General features: G+C 40.1%; 1 protein-coding gene across 8 annotated transcripts in view; it reads right to left on the bottom strand.

The window, feature by feature from the left end:
• Window positions 1-17,463, bottom strand: part of LOC128689736 (SAC3 domain-containing protein 1) — a 126,738-nt gene that overhangs the window by 85,311 nt on the left and 23,964 nt on the right. For 7 of the 8 annotated variants that reach the window (XR_011392327.1, XM_070087650.1, XM_070087651.1 and 4 more), the window contains one exon: window positions 10,144-10,305. The exons of the other annotated variant lie outside the window; for it this stretch is intronic. Coding sequence is in view for 6 of the 7 variants with exons in the window: in XM_070087650.1 (XP_069943751.1) it covers window positions 10,144-10,305 (162 nt within the window). In the remaining variant the exon portion in view is untranslated. The remainder of the gene's footprint in view (window positions 1-10,143; window positions 10,306-17,463) is intronic. 8 annotated transcript variants of the gene reach the window in all.

The following is a 17,463-nucleotide window of genomic DNA, read 5'->3' as shown; positions in this document are numbered from 1 at the left end:
GCCGAATAACTGAAGGAACCAAATAACTGATTGCCGGATTTGTGATGGCGGACCTGTATTATTATTATCATAATAAAAAGCACTAAACCCACAAGGGTCGTGAATTGTTGTATAGAGAGTGAAGGCATACGAAAAGAATAGTTTTCTACAGTTATCCCCCAGTTTGACTAGAGAAAACGTAATTCTTCCGACACTACCTACACAGCCGCTTTGTAAACAAATCTCATATTTACGTTAATTTTTACAGTGGACCCTCGACCAACGATGGCATTGTCTAATGTTAAATCCGACTAGCGATACATTTTAACGCAAAAATTTTGCCTCGACTAGCGCTAAAAAACTCGACCAACACGATTCGTTCCGTTCGAGACGCGTCCACTTGTGGCCAGTGTTTACAAGCCAGCCAGCCACCGCAGTCCCATCCAAACATACAATCGGAACATTTCATATTACCAAAGCGTTTTTAGTGATTGCACCTGCAAAATAAGTCACCATGGGCCCCAAGAAATCTTCTAGTGCCAACCCTACAGCAAAAAGGGTGAGAATTACTATGGATATGAAGAAAGATTATTGCTAAGTATGAAAGTGGAGTGCGTGTCTCCAAGCTGGCCAGGTTGTACACAAAACCCCAATCAACCATCATTACTATTGTGGCCAAAAAAACGGCAATCAAGGAAGCTGTTCTTGCCAAAGGTGCAACTATGTTTTTGAAACTGAGATCGCAAGTGATAGAAGATGTTGAGAGACTGTTATTGGTGTGGATAAACGAAAAACAGATAGCAGGAGATAGCATCTCTCAAGCGATCATATGTGAAAAGGCTAGGAAGTTGCATGACGATTTAATTAGAAAAATGCCTGCAACTAGTGGTGATGTGAGTGAATTTAACCCTTTGACTGTTTCAGGCCCCTTTCTGAAACTGTCATTCTATGTCGCTCAATTTTTGAAAAAAAAAAATTATTTTTTCTTATGAAATGATAGAGAATCTTTTCCCGATGGTAATGACACCAAAAGTTCGAAATTTGGTCGAAAACTCATGGAATTATGCCCCCGTGAAGTTAGCGGTCTCGGCGACATATGCGTATCGGCGATTTCGCCGACTTTGAGCCCTATTTTCAGCCAATTCCATTGTTCCAGTTGACCAAACTCATAGCTATTTCTTTAGAACTCCATTTTATCTATCAGCTGAGTACAAGAAACCTCCCATTTACTAATTTGGACTACCCAATATGGTGGTCAGAAATTAGCAATTTGGCCAATTTCATGCAAACTAAAAAAGATGCCAATTTCAAAATAGGGTCCAGAATAAACAAGGTAGACATTCGTGGCACTAAAATAACATATGCTCTGTTCATTAGTCACATCTCTAGGCCCCTCTTATATTATTATTGCTTTCTATTTTGATTTTTTATTCATACAAAAAAATACAAAATTTACTGTTATGCAGACTACTGCATTATTGTAAAAATGGTATAAATAATATCAGTGCACTAGTGAAAGAATATTAGACTCCCCAGTTGACGTGTATTGGACGTGTGGTGTGATTTATTTACTCCTGAACATTGGTAAAAATCGAACATTTCCGCTACTTTGAGCTCAGTTTCAAGGTAGTTTTCATCGTCAAAGTAATGAAAATTATCTCTATTTCTGTAATATGTTTTCCATTTTATCACCTAAGACCATGAAAATGCGAATACAACGATAAATACTATACGAAAATACACCTCAAAGTCGGCGTTTTATTCCAAAAAAACAGTTTTTTATTTCTCATTACGCAATGTGTGCTGCAGGATTTTTTTTATGTGGTGCACACTGACCACACAGACCCATTCTCTCACATGTGGGCCTACCAGCTTTCTCCCGCTTGATTTGAAGCCGCTAGAATTATTGAGTATACGTATATACGTCAGAAACACTGGCTCGTAAGACGTATTTATACGTCGAAAACAGTCAAAGGGTTAAGGCCAGCAAAGGTTGGTTTGAGAGATTTAAGAATCGTAGTGGCACACATAGTATGATAAGGCATGGTGAGGCTGCCAGTTTGGACCAAAAAGCAGCTGAAAAATATGTGCAGGAATTCAAGGAGTACATAGACAGTGAAGAATTGAAACCTGAACAAGTGTTTAATTGTGACACTGACAATGTTGTGAAACACTTTAGGAATGTCATAAAGGAACGGGAGTTACAGGCCTCTATGGACATATATGTTGTGTGACAGAGGTCCAGTGACTCTCAAGCTAGTCCTAGTGGCATTAAAAAAAGGGAAGTAACCCTTGAAAAGGACTTGACAACTCTAAGTCCTAATGGAAGGGGATTTCCCTTTTAAACACTAACACCATCCACACTCTCCCCTCCTCCCATCCCATCAGTCATCAACAGATCTTCAATAAAGGTAAGTGTCATGTAATTGTACATGTCTTCTTCAGTTTGTGTGTATTAAAATTAATATTTCATGTGGTAAAAATTTTTTTTTCAATACTTTTGGGTGTCTTGCACGGATTATTTTGATTTCCAATATTTCTTATGGGGAAAATTAACTCGACTAACGATAATTTTGATTAACGGTGAGCTCTCAGGAACGGATTAATATCGTTGGTTGAGGGTCCACTGTATTCTGTGAGTGTATGTATCATGTTTATATGCTATGTAATGGGTTTCATATATAATTTTGGGGAAAATATCATAGATGGATTAATGAAAATGCCTATATTAATGTAAAATAAGACATTTAACGTGCGCAACAGTGATTATTATTACGTAGTATTGGCGTCATGAGTAGAGAGACTTAGCGATTTTAATGTGTACCTGCACACCAGCACAGTGTGTAAGTATATTTAGGTACAGGTACACATAAGTATAATTATCAGAGTACATATAAAATATGCAGTAACTTTAAAATACTTGAAATTTTGGAAAGTTTCCTTACATAATAGATGTGGTCACCGAGAATGTAAACAAACCGGGTGTGGTGTGCCGTATTTGAAAGACCGTTTGCTGTATAGCAAATTTTGGTCATAATTTGACATCGTGTTAGTGGAACACCGTAAGGTGAAACGCCATAAAACGGGGCCCTACTGTATATATACAACCGAAACTGTCAAAGGGTTAATGGCTCCCTGTTTGCACTCCCTCACCACTCTTTTAAATTCTCTTTTACTCTCCATATACTCTACCCTCCATATATCATTTGTACATTGTAAAAGCCATGCATATACTAGCTTCTCTCCCTTACCACCCTCATTACCACTTAATTCCAAAACTGAAGCTCCTACACTCACCCTCTCATACCTACAAACTTCTGTTGAATACTCTAACACTGCATTTTTAAATCAACCCCATTTCTTTTAGGCCCCTTCCTCATTACCAATACTCTCTCTAGCCCAAATTTCTCTCAATAGTTGTTAATATCTTGCCCTATCTCCTTCAATTTATTAACCTTCGCTTCTGTCTTACCAACTTATGGCATTTTCCTTGTACCCCATCTACCTCTTACTCTCAGTGTAACTACCAGTAAATAATGATCCAATACATCTGTTACCCCTTCCGAAATCTACCCATTAACCTCATCTACTTATAAATAGTCTAACAAACTGTTGTCATTGTGATTTTGGAGCCTAAATTTAATGCAATGCTCTTATATCCTTTCAGGAATAGATTACTGGAATGCAGAGATAAAACTTATCTATACATTTACTAATGAAGCCAATCTTTCAGTTAAGATTAAACAAATTCTTCATTTTTTAGGAAATATACAGGTATGTATGGTCTTAACCAAACATTTTCAGTCAATATATAATGAGATTTTCCTCACCACAATATGTTATAATTTCTAGTTCAAATTTGCAAGTATATTTACTAATAAATCAATCTAATGTCTTTATAATATTTGAACTTTTACAAATTTCACTATCCACTGCTAAAAAGTCATTTAGATAAAAAAATATATATTACTCCAGTACATATACAGTGAAACCTCGATTGTCGAATTTAATTCGTTCCAGACGTCAATTCGGCAACCAAAATGGATGACAACCAAAGCAATTTTTCCCATAAAGAATAATGTAAATAGAATTAATCTGTTCCATACCCCAAATGACAATATAATGATTTATTAAAAATGTACTATTACATAAAACTGTAAAAATGAATACTAAAAGAATCTTTAACTTAAATACTGTACAGTAAATGAAAATTTAATTGCCTCTTACCTGTCAGAGAAAAGCTAATAGCATACTGGAAGTAGGAGATGGAGGAGGGGGTATGTAACTGCTTGGAAGGAGAGTCACCTTCTATTAATATGTAAGGCAACTGTCCTGGTGTCGTTTCTCTTCTTTGTCTCTTTTCACCACTAATACCTTGTTCTGGCTCACTAAAAACCTGTCCAGTGGGGTTTGTTTCAGGTTCTGTTTTAACACTTGTCTAAACTGAGGCATTACAGTGTCATTGTACATGTTAGAGAGACAGATGGCCACTGCTATGTCTGAATAGCATTTTTCAGCAAACTCCTGCACTTCACACCATTTAATACACATTTCCTTGACAAATGCAATAGGCACATAATCCCTTCCCTCCTCTTTCTCTGATGACAACTCCTCGACTGCAATCTGTTGCTGCTCCTTCTGAAGGTTTACAAGTTCTTCTGTGGTGAGCTCAGTTTTATGCTCCTCCACCAACTCCTCCACATCATCTTCAGTCACCTCTAGGTCCAAGGTCTTCCCCAGGAACACAATATCCTTTACCAGCTCAGGCTCATCTTCAAAGCCTTCAAAATCCCTGGCTGCCACAAAGTCAGGGCCATAATTTCTTCCATGCTGACTGCATGGTCCTGGAAGACACATTTCCACAGGCTTTGTCTATAAGCCTTAAGAAAGTGAGGACATTGAAATGGTCCTTCCAGAACTCCCTGAGGGTTAAATTTGTTTCTGAAGTGATTTCAAAGCACCTTTTAAAAAGTGCTTTGGTGTAGAGTTTCTTGAAGTTAGAAATGACCTGCTGGTCCATGGGCTGAATGAGACAGGTGGTGTTAGGAGGCAAGAACTTCACACTTATAAAACTGAACTCCTCCAGCAATTAATTTTCCAAGCTTGGAGGGTAAGAGGAAGCATTATCCATAAGTAAAAGGGCTCTGAGTGGCAATTGTTTTTTAATGAAGTACTACTCTTTGACAGTGGGAGCAAAGACCTAATGAACCCATTCAATAAAAAATTGTCTTGTTACCCAAGCTTTTCCTCTTCAAGGGGGGCTCCTTGGCGAGGTGAAGAGGCTCTTGGTCTGAGGAATTAGCCCTGTCGGTCTTCTTCCTCAGACCGAACCTAATTACCCATCATTCTCCCCTCCCCTATCCCATCCTCCCCTTTTTCCATTCCTCCTCCTCCTCCTCCTCCTCCCCACCCCTCCCTTTTGCCCTTCCTCTTTTTGGCCTTTGGGATTTCTCCCACAGGCGCGCTAGTTCCTAGGTAGGGGAAAGGACACCGGGGTCCATCCCATTCCGTTGAGGTTCTTGGCGGTGGCGTAGTTTGCCGTGGAATCTGGATTGCCTGGGGATGTCCCGATCCCTCTCCGGTATCCCGGAGTAGCTTTGGGTGTCTTTCGGGCGACGGGTGTATCTCTGGAAGCCACCTTTCGGATTCCGGGGGTGGTGGCCGAAGGAGGTATGCTTTGTGGCGGATATCCGGCCGCCCTCTCTTTTGTCCACCGAGGTAGCTCGGCAGATGTGAGGTTGCTATCCCGGATTGCTGGTTTACTGGCATGAAGGGTAGGGTATGGCATGGGTTCCATGCTGCATCTGCGCTACTAGCGGTGCTGAGGTCCTCTTGGGCGCGGAGGGAGATTTCCGGCCCTTTCATTCCTCCTGGGAACTATTCCTCCCCGCTCCCCCCTTTTTTTATTCTTTTTTTTTATTTTTATTTTCTTTTCTTCTTTCTTTTCTTTTTTTCTTAAAAACAAAAAGCAAAGGAGTAACCTAACCATGGCAGCCCTAGTCCATGAACCCACTACCCCCAGGCCCCTTCTTGATACTGCACCCCATTCTGACCCTGCCTTGTGTTTAGACCACTCTTCGGACACTCCTGATGCCCCTGTACCTCTTGCTGGTGCTGTTTCCTCACCCGCTTCAGGTACCAGGGCTTCGACTGACTCCTTCGATTTGTCTGAACTCCGCTCTCCTTTGACTATGCTTCCGGCTTCTCCCTCTACGGTACGGCAATTTTCGAATCGCCCGCCCATTTCACGCCAGACCAACTCCGGTCCTACTCCTAAACGCCAACATCAATCTCCTGATGATGCTCCTTCGTTACCTTCCCATTCTACTCGGAAAAGACCAACACGTCAAGCACTCCCTCTCCACGCTCAGTTTCGGACCACACAATGGACTAAATTCTTTACTTTAAGACCGACTTCTTCTTCTGCCTACCTTTCTGACCATAGTATTGGCGAAGCGCTCCTGCATCATGTTGGTAGAGATATTTCATTTCATGCTCTCAAGAGCGGTATGCGCATCGTCACTGTCCAGAATGCTACCCAAGCTCATGATCTTTCTCTCCTTTCGAATATCGATATTACTCCTATCACTATTGAAAAACATCTTTCTCTCAATTCTTGTAGTGGTACTGTCATTCTGCCCCATACCATAGTCGAACAGAATTTCCAGTCATGTGGCAATGACATTTTTGAACAGCTGGAACTCCAGGATCTCCCAATCCTCAAAGTAGACACTTATGTCCTTCCTGCCCGGGGGCGGAGACGTTACCCTTGCAATGTGGCTCGTTTAACTTTTGACAGCCGAGAACTCCCGTCCTCTGTATATGTCGTGGGACATCGGTTACAAGTTCGAAAGGTGATACCTACACCGCAACAATGTAGAAATTGCTGGCGTTTTGGTCACCCAGCGAAATATTGCAGATCTATGGCCAAATGCCCAGTCTGTGGTGCCGACGACCATTCTAATACATCTTGCAGTCAACCTCCATCTTGCCTTAATTGTAATGAAGCTCACCCTTCGTACTCCTGCCGTTGCCAGGTCTACTTAAATGAACGTGAAATCCGTTGCCTCAAAGAGGCAGAAGGTCTCCCTTATGCTATGGCAGTTACTCATTACCACCTTTATATGTTCATGTAGCATCTCTCTTTTCCCTACCCCCCTGGGAAGTTCCAGCTGTTCGGGTCTGTTCTTTCTCACTCCCTTGCTCGAAAGCTCAACTGCCTACGGTGGCTTCCCGCTCTCTTTTTCTTGATCACTTCCACTCCCATTCTCATGCCACCGCTGTGTACACAGATGGCTCTAAGTCTTCAGACGGCGTCGGATTCGCAGCAGTGTTTCCAGACAGCGTCGTGCGGGGGCATTTACTATCTTCAGCTAGCATTTTTACTGCTGAACTGTATGCCATTCTTGCAGCACTTATTTGTATCGCATCTATGCCTGTGTCATCATTTGTAGTAGTCTCAGACTCCCTTAGTGCTCTACAGGCTATACGAAAATTTGATACATCTCATCCCTTAGTTCTCCGTATCCAACTTTGGCTACGCCGTATCTCTACCAAACATAAAGATATTGTATTTTGTTGGGTCCCTGGTCATGTCGACATACAGGGCAATGAACAGGCAGACACTGCTGCGCGGTCAGCAGTACATGACCTACCAATTTCCTATAGAGGTGTTCCATTTCTGGACTATTTTGCTGCAATAGCTACCCACCTTCGCACCCGTTGGCAACAACGTTGGTCAACTCTGCTCGGTAACAAACTTCATTCTATTAAACCGAGCATAGGTTACTGGCCGTCTTCTTGTCATCAGTGCCGAGGTTGGGAGACCACTCTCTCCTGCCTTCGCATTGGCCACACTCGTCTTACTCATGGGTATCTCATGGAGAGGCACCCTGTTCCTCTCTGTGAGCAGTGTCAAGTTCCAGTATCGATTAGCCACATTCTGTTAGACTGCCCTCTCTATCAACGAGCATGCAGAATTTACCTCCAACGTCGTCTTCGTTCTACTACTCTCTCTTTACCTTCCCTTCTTGCTGATGGACCCTCCTTTAATCCTGACTCTCTCATTGACTTCTTGACAACGACTGATTTACTCCACAAACTCTGATGATACTTTTCGCACTCCCCTCAGCCCTTTCTAGTTCAGTCTCTTGCTGCCCTTTACCCTTTCACCATCCACTACCCCGCTGTTATCCGTAACCTATTACTCATCCATCTCCCTTTTGCCACCTGATGCCCTCGCTTCCTTCCTACCCTGCAGCGCTGTATAGTCCTTGTGGCTTAGCGCTTCTTTTTTATTATAATAATAATAATAATACCCAAGCTTTTGTGTTGGCCCTCCACATTACAGCCAATCTGTTTTTCATAACATTGTTCTTCTTAAAAACTCATGGATTTTTGAAATGATGAACAAATAAGAATATAAATATAAATACACCTAGCTGGATGAATCTTACTGTAGTCAGCTGGCCCAGTGGCTTACACACTGGCCTGGAGTTTTACGACTCACTCACCACAATTCCAATCCCCACCCGTGGAATGGTTTGTTAGCAATCGTGTCATTACGATTTCATGAGTCAGTTAAACAAATAAGGGCTTCAATTTCAAGTCCCCACTTGCATTACCACATAGTAACAGAGTGAACCTGTCTTTCATTGACTTCTGTCCTGGCCTTGACTTTTCCTCTTCCTGTGAGCATGTGACCTGATCTGTTTGCATTGTTGTTCAACAACCAAGAGAACGTACAAAAACCTGGACACTTTTTTTCAAATTCCTCATTTAAAAACCGAATTGTTTGACAAGCAATGCAGTCGACAACCTAGGTTCCACTGTAGTATATCTAGTAGCAAACTTCAAATCCTGTTCTGAAAATTTATCTTTATGACAAACTTTTCTAAGATTAAAACAATGGTTTCTAAAAGTGCCCAAGAATTTTGCTTATTATTAACCCTTTGACTGTTTTCGACGTATAAATACGTCTTATGAGCCAATGTTTCTGACGTACATATACTCAATAATTCTAGCGGCTTCAAATCAAGTGGGAGAAAGCTGGTAGGCCCACATGTGAGAGAATGGGTCTGTGTGGTCAGTGTGCACCACATAAAAAAAATCCTGCAGCACACATTGCGTAATGAGAAAAAAAAAACTCTGATCGTTTTTTTGGAATAAAACGCCGACTTTGAGGTGTATTTTCGTATAGTATTTATCATTGTATTCACGTTTTCATGGTCTTAGGTGATAAAATGGAAAACATGTTACAGAAATAGAGATGATTTTCATTACTTTTACGATGAAAACGACCTTGAAACTGAGCTCAAAGTAGCGGAAATGTTTGATTTTTACCAATGTTCAAGAGTAAATAAATCACACCACACGACCAATACACGTCAACTGGGGAGTCTAATATTCTTTCACTAGTGCACTGATATTATTTATACCATTTTTACAATAATGCAGTCGTCTGCATAACAGTAAATTTTGTATTTTTTTGTATGAATAAAAAATCAAAATAGAAAGCAATAATAATATAAGAGGGGCCTAGAGATGTGACTAATGAACAGAGCATATGTTATTTTAGTGCCACGAATGTCTACCTTGTTTATTCTGGATCCTATTTTGAAATTGGCATCTTTTTTATTTTGCGTGAAATTGGCCAAATTGCCAAATTCTGACCACCATATTGGGTAGTCCAAATTAGTAAATGGGAGGTTTCTTGTACTCAGCTGATAGATAAAATGGAGTTCTAAAGAAATAGCTATGAGTTTGGTCAACTGGAACAATGGAATTGGCTGAAAATAGGGCTCAAAGTCGGCGAAATCGCCGATACGCATATGTCGCCGAGACTGCTAACTTCGCGGGAGCATAATTCCACGAGTTTTCGACCAAATTTCGAACTTTTGGTGTCATTACCATCGGGAAAAGATTCTCTATCATTTCAAAAGAAAAAATAATTTTTTTTTTCAAAAATTGAGTGACATAGAATGACAGTTTCAGAGAGGGGCCTGAAACAGTCAAAGGGTTAAGGGATGACTCCAGAGGGTATACAGCATCACTGACAGTCTTGCAAAGATTGTATTACTGCACATACTGTACTGCATGCAGTAATCTGGAAATTGGCTTATGCAAGCTTAGTTTTTCACCAAGTTAGGCACGTAATTAATTTACCTATAGTGAGCATATGCGTAGAATCTAACAGCTGCTTGATAAAGATGTATGCAAGTGGTGTTCTTGATTCCCTGGACACACAAGTCTTGTTGAATGGCTCTCAATCGATCACTGACAAATTGGTAAACCAAAGCCCATGACACATCTTCTCGAAGGCATACACTGTAATAAATAATGCAAAGAAGCTAAAACATCCACATGCATAAAGCATATTACCATAATAAAACCTTAAACATGTTCTAGTTGTGGCTACTGGAACTCTAAAACTTTACTGTAATATTCAAATGACAATTTTATTGCCTTGCCTTCTCTTATTTTGAGTCTCTTCATCAAAAAGTTTACTTTTGTAATATAAGAAGAAAGAGACTGCCGTGGAAACTGTTGTGGAAACATCCAATACATTCTCAGTGCTACCCGACGAATGTGAGTTGACTACTGGGAACGACACGACGAAAGACATTAAGGAAGGTAAGAATATTGTTGTTGTTGGGGATAGCCAAGTTAGGTATATGGATAGGGCGTTCTGCTTGAAGGACAGGAGTAGGAGACAGAGAGTTTGCTTTCCTGGGGCTGGGATGGAGGATATTGTTAGCCGTCTGGATGACATCATGAGAGGTAATGGGAGCAATCCTATTATCTGTCTCAGTGCTGGAGGCAACGATGTTGGCAGACGTAGGAGTGAGGACCTGATTAGCAGGTATAGGTCAGCAATAGAAATAATTAGAAGTAAGGGTGGGAACCCTCTCATATGTGGTATTTTGCCAAGGAGGGGAGTTGGAAGTGAATGGTTGTCCAGGGCAATTGGTGTCAATTGCTGGCTGGACAAATACTGTAAGGAAAATGCGGTAACATTCATTGACAACTGGGACCTCTTCTATGGCAGAAATGACATGTATGCTAGGGATGGGGTTCACTTATCTAGGTGTGGGGTGGGAGCACTGGCAACTGCAGTGGAGGGAGCAGTTAGGACTTTAAACTAGGAATAGTTAGTGGTATGGGTTTTGGCAGGAAAACAGTGAAGTCCCAGTGTAGTAATATTACGAGTTCTAGGGGAACTAGTAATAATAAGAACGAGATAGATATTGAAAAGCCAGGGACCTTGGGTGATAAAGACGGTAATAGGTTTAGTAGAAAAATAGAAATGAGCAGGAAGGGTAAAGAGAAAGGAGAGTCTTTCAATGTTTATTATGCTAATTGCCGTAGTGCTAGGAATAAGATGGACGAGTTGAGATTAGTTGCTAGTGTAGGTAACATTGATGTATTTGCCTTAACTGAGACGTGGTTTAATTCAAAAAGTCGGGACGTGCCTGCGGAATGTCATATTCAGGGTTTTAAATTGTTCCAAGAAGATAGAAGTATTGGGAGGGGGGGTGGGGTGGCATTGTACGTCCGAGATCGCTTGAACTGTTGCATAAAAACGGGTATTAAGTCTGAAGTAACACATACAGAGTCTGTTTGGATAGAATTTTCAGAGGGGCATGAAAAACTGATTTTAGGAGTGATATACCGTCCCCCTAACTTAGATAGGGACCAAGGGAAACTACTATGGGAGGAAATTGTTAAGGCCACAAGGCACGATAATGTAGTAATTCTAGGAGACTTTAACTTTAGTCATGTTGATTGGAATTTCTTGACTGGGAATTTAGAATCGTACGACTTCTTAGAAGTATTTCAGGATTGTTTTTTGAAGCAGTTTGTGACAGAACCTACAAGGGGAAATAACCTGCTTGACTTAGTTATGGCAAACAATGAATCCCTTGTTAATAATTTAGAAATTTCAGAGGAACTGGGTGCTAGCGACCACAAATCAATTACATTTAGCATTGAATGGAAGTACGATAGTAGCGATAACTCAGTAACAGTCCCAGATTTTCGCTTAGCAGATTACGATGGGCTTAAAGAACACTTATCATCTGTTGACTGGGGTAACGAAGAGAGCTATCAATATGACAGTTTTCTGAACACTATACATGCTGCTCAAAGAGCGTTTATCCCATATAAAGAAATTAGATCAAATAGAAATGACCCAAAATGGATGAATAATAGGCTCAAATATCTACTAGGGCATAAGAAAGGAATTTATAGGCGTATCAAAAGAGGTGAGGGTCATCTTATGAATCAGTATATTGACATTAAGAGGGACATTAAAAAGGGGATAAGAAAAGCTAAAAGGGACTATGAAATTAAAGTTGCTAGGGATTCTAAAACTAACCCAAAAAGTTTTTTCCAGGTCTATAGAACAAAAGTTAGAGATAAGATAGGTCCCCTTAAAAATAACTATGGGCACCTTACTGACAATGAGAATGAAATGTGCTTGATTTTAAATAATTATTTTCTCTCAGTTTTTACACAGGAAGACACTAACAATATTCCAGTAATTAATTTTTACAGTGGGCTAGAAGAAGATAAATTATGTAACATCACAGTCACTAGTGAGATGGTTGTGAGGCAGATAGACAGACTGAAGCAAAATAAGTCGCCGGGTCCTGATGAGGTTTTTTCAAGGGTTCTTAAGGAATGCAAAATGGAACTCTGTGAACCATTAACTAATATTTTTAATTTATCTCTTCAAACAGGTGTAGTGTCTGATATGTGGAAGATGGCTAATGTAACTCCTATTTTTAAAACAGGGGACAAGTCGTTACCGTCAAATTACCGCCCAATAAGCCTGACCTCAATTGTAGGCAAATTACTAGAGTCAATTATAGCTGAGATTATAAGAAGCCATCTCGATAAGCATAGCTTGATTAATGATACTCAGCATGGATTCACAAGAGGCCGGTCTTGTCTAACTAATTTATTAACTTTCTTCAGTAAAGCTTTTGAGGCTGTTGACCACAATAAAGAATTTGATATTATTTACTTAGATTTTAGTAAGGCTTTTGATAGAGTTCCGCACCATAGACTGTTAAAGAAAGTGGCAGCCCATGGCATTGGGGGAAAAGTGCTCTCGTGGATCGAGTCATGGCTCACTGACAGGAAGCAGAGAGTGTCCATAAATGGGGTTAAATCCGAGTGGGGATCTGTAACAAGTGGCGTTCCACAGGGATCAGTCTTGGGCCCGTTGTTGTTTATAATATATATCAATGATCTTGATGAGGGAATTACTAGTGATATGAGCAAATTCGCCGATGACACAAAGATAGGTAGGATAATTGATTCAAACGTAGATGTTAGGGAACTTCAGGAGGATTTAAACAAACTCTATTCTTGGTCAGAAAAGTGGCAGATGCAGTTCAATGTAGATAAGTGCAAGGTTCTGAAGCTTGGGAGTGCCCATAACCCTAGTACTTATAAATTAAATGATGTAGAACTTAGCCATACAGATTGCGAAAAGGACTTGGGGGTTATGGTGAGCAGCAACCTTAAACCAAGACAGCAATGCCTAAGCGTACGTAATAAGGCAAATAGATTACTGGGATTTATATCAAGAAGTGTAAGCAACAGAAGTCCAGAGGTCATACTGCAGCTTTATACATCATTAGTAAGGCCTCACCTTGATTATGCAGCTCAGTTCTGGTCTCCGTATTACAAAATGGACATAAATTCGTTAGAAAACATTCAGCGTAGGATGACTAAATTAATACATAGCATCAGAAATCTTCCTTATGAAGAAAGATTGAAGACTCTTAAGTTACATTCACTTGTTAGACGAAGAATGAGGGGAGACCTGATCGAAGTGTATAAGTGGAAGATAGGTATTAATAAAGGGGATATTAATAAGGTCTTGAGGATGTCTCTCCAAGAGAGAACCCGCAGTAATGGATTTAAATTAGATAAGTTTAGATTTAGAAAGGACATAGGAAAGTATTGGTTTGGAAATAGGGTAGTTGATGAGTGGAACAGTCTACCTAGTTGGGTTATTGAGGCTAGGACTTTGGGTAGTTTCAAATCTAGGTTGGATAAGTACATGAGTGGGAAGGGTTGGATTTGAGTGGGACTTTCACATCAGAGCTTATTTCTTGGGTAGCATTGAAAATCGGGTTGGGTAAATGTTTTGTTAGTGGGATGAATTGTAAAGGACCTGCCTAGTATGGGCCAGCAGGCCTCCTGCAGTGTTCCTCCTTTCTTATGTTCTTATGTTCTTAATTTATGCTCCTCTTTCCTGTTAATGTACAAAAACAAATTATTTTAAAATTTCTTAGATTTATAACATTATCCACATAGTTGCATTTATAATTTTCATTATTGGGCTATTGAAACAAATAACAGTAATACTAGACATTTTGGAATAAATGAGAAAAAGATAGCAGGAAACATTGTGTATATCAAATGCTATTTGCTGAGAAAAAATAAGAACTCTGAATTGTCTGGTTACTGCTACTGGAAAAAAATGATTAAAAAGAATTAATTAATATGCATGGATATTCGTAGGAAAGGAGAACAAAGATGAGATATAACACTGCTACTACTACTACTACTACTGCTACTACTACACTCCAGTATATTAATGTCAGGGAATAAAGACCTTAAAATCTTTTCATGCTTTTCATATGTTAAACTGAACCTATATCTGCTTTAAGATACTAATTTTTTAAAATACGTACAGTGGTACCTCAGGATACGAACAGCTCAAAACTCAAACAATTATGTAAGTGTATTTATGTAAGTACTTTTTGTAAGTGTATTTTTGGGGGTCTGAAACGGATTAATCTAATTTACATTATTCCTTATGGGAACAAATTTGTTCAGTACCAGCACTCGAGCAGCCTTCTGGAACGAATTAAGTTTGTATCCCAAGGTATCGCTGTATTTATGATCAAGCAAACACTTACCACCAACAAGTAAAACTAGTAATAATTCTTTTCCTGTTAGCTTTTGCTTAATGAGATACCAGTAATGAAATTAGGAATACAAAGAACTCGCTCAAGTCACTTCATTGCCTTGGATAGTTATGGACTGCCCTTTGTTTGCCCCACCATGCGAATTTTTCAGGATACGAACAGTCACTCGATCAATTTTTTGCTTCTGGATACGAACGAAATTTCAAGATGCAAACTTTCCCCTCAAGGAAGGTTCCTTGGTGAGGGGCTCTTGATCAAGGGAACTGGATCTGTGCTCCACTTCCCTAAATTAACAATAATAATACAGTGGAACCTCAAATATCGAACTTAATCCGTTCAAGGAGTTAGTTCTAAATTCGAAAAGTCTGAAAATCGAAGCAATATTTCCCATAAGAAATAATGGAAATAAAATTAATCCGTTCCAGAAACCCAAAAATATTCACAAAAAAATACATTTATAGAGATTAATTATAGTTTTACATACACACAACAAATAGAGTGTTCAATTATATATCAATATATGTAAATAAACATATAAAATAACATTTTTACTTACCTTTATTGAAGATTGGTGATGGCATCTGGAAGATAGGGAGGAGGAGAGAGGGAGTTGGGGTTAGTGTTTGGGAGGAGAATCCCCCTCCATGAGGACTTCAGGTATCAAAGCCCTCTCTGGAGTTACTTCCCTTCTCTGTCTTTTAATGCCACTAGGACCAGCTTGAGAGTCACTGGACCCCTGTCTCACAAAATAACTGTCCACAGTCCTCTGTTTCTGGTGCCTCTTTAAGATTTCCCTAAAATGGGACATGGTTCTGTCACTGAACGTGTTTCAAAGATGGCTTGTTTCAGCTTCCTCTGGGTGGTACTTCTGCACAAACATTTGGACATCATTCCACTTTGGTATTACTTCCTTCTTCTCATCTATGGTGTTTCTCACTTTCTTTACCACAGGGGTACCTCTAGCAAGTTTCTTTGGGACCATTGTAGCGGACAGAGTGGGCTGCTGGACAGGTCCTGTACCCGGCGGTTCGAAAATAGGGGCGAGTTCGATAATAGGGACAAAGTTGGTTCGAAAAAAGGGTTCTATTTTCGAAGCATTCAATAAGCAATACATTCGAAATCTGAGGTTCCACTGTAATAATAATAACTATTATTATACATTTTTTTTTTAACAAGTCGGCCGTCTCCCACTGAGGCAGGGTGACCCAAAAAGAAAATACTTCATCATCATTCAACACTTTCACCTCACTCACACATAATCACTGTTTTTGCAGAGGCACTCAGAATACAACAGTTTAGAAGCATATATGTACAAAGATACACAACATCTCCCTCCAAACTGCCAATATCCCTAAACCCCTCCTTTAAAGTGCAGGCATTGTACTTCCCATTTCCAGGACTCAAGTCCAACTATATAAAAATAACCGGTTTCCCTGAATCCCTTCACTAAATACAGTGGACCCTCGACCAATGATGGCATCGTATAACATTAAATCCGACTAGCGATACATTTTAACGCAAAAATTTTGCCTCGACTAGCGCTAAAAAACTCGACCAACGCGATTCGTTCCATTCAAGACGCGTCCAATTGTGGCCTGACCGCGCCTCACTTGTCCTCTGGGTGCCAGTATTTACAAGCCAGCCAGCCACCACAGCCCCATCCAAACATACAATTGGAACATTTCATATTATCACAGCATTTTTAGTGACTGCACCTGCAGTCACTAAAAATGGGCCATGGGCCCCAAGAAAGCTTCTAGTGTCAACCCTACAGCAAAAAGGGCAAGAATTACTATGGATATGAAGAAAGAGATCATTGCTAAGTATGAAAGTGGACTGCGTGTCTCCAAGCTGGCCAGGTTGTACACAAAACCCCAAACAACCATCGCTACTATTGTGGCCAAGAAAATGGCAATCAGGGAAGCTGTTCTTTCCAAAGGTGCAACTATGTTTTCCAAACTGAGAACGTAAGTGATAGAAGATGTTGAGAGACTGTTATTGGTGTGGATAAATGAAAAACAGATAGCAGGAGATAGCATCTCTCAAGCGATCATATGTGAAAAGGCTAGGAAGTTGCATGACGATTTAATTAGAAGAATGCCTGCAACTAGTGGTGATGTGAGTGAATTTAAGGCCAGCAAAGGTTGGTTTGAGAGATTTAAGAATCGTAGTGGCATACATAGTGTGATAAGGCATGGTGAGGCTGCCAGTTCGGACCAAAAAGCAGCTGAAAAATATGTGCAGGAATTCAAGGAGTACATAGACAGTGAAGAATTGAAACCTGAACAAGTGTTTGTGACGAAACAGGCCTGTCTTGGAAGAAAATGCCAAGCAGGACCTACATTACTCAGGAGGAAAAGGCACTCCCAGGACATAAGCCTATGAAAGACAGGCTTACTCTGTTGATGTGTGCTAATGCTAGTGGTGATTGCAAAGTGAAGCCTTTATTGGTGTATCACTCTGAAACTCCCAGAGTGTTCAGGAAAAACAATGTCCTCAAGGCTAATTTGTGTGTGCTGTGGAGGGCAAACAGTAA

Source organism: Cherax quadricarinatus, chromosome 22, assembly GCF_038502225.1.
Source record: "Cherax quadricarinatus isolate ZL_2023a chromosome 22, ASM3850222v1, whole genome shotgun sequence".
Lineage (NCBI taxonomy): Eukaryota > Metazoa > Arthropoda > Malacostraca > Decapoda > Parastacidae > Cherax > Cherax quadricarinatus.
The sequence above is the reverse complement of the archived record's forward strand: the minus strand, read 5'-3'. Positions and strand labels throughout refer to the sequence as shown.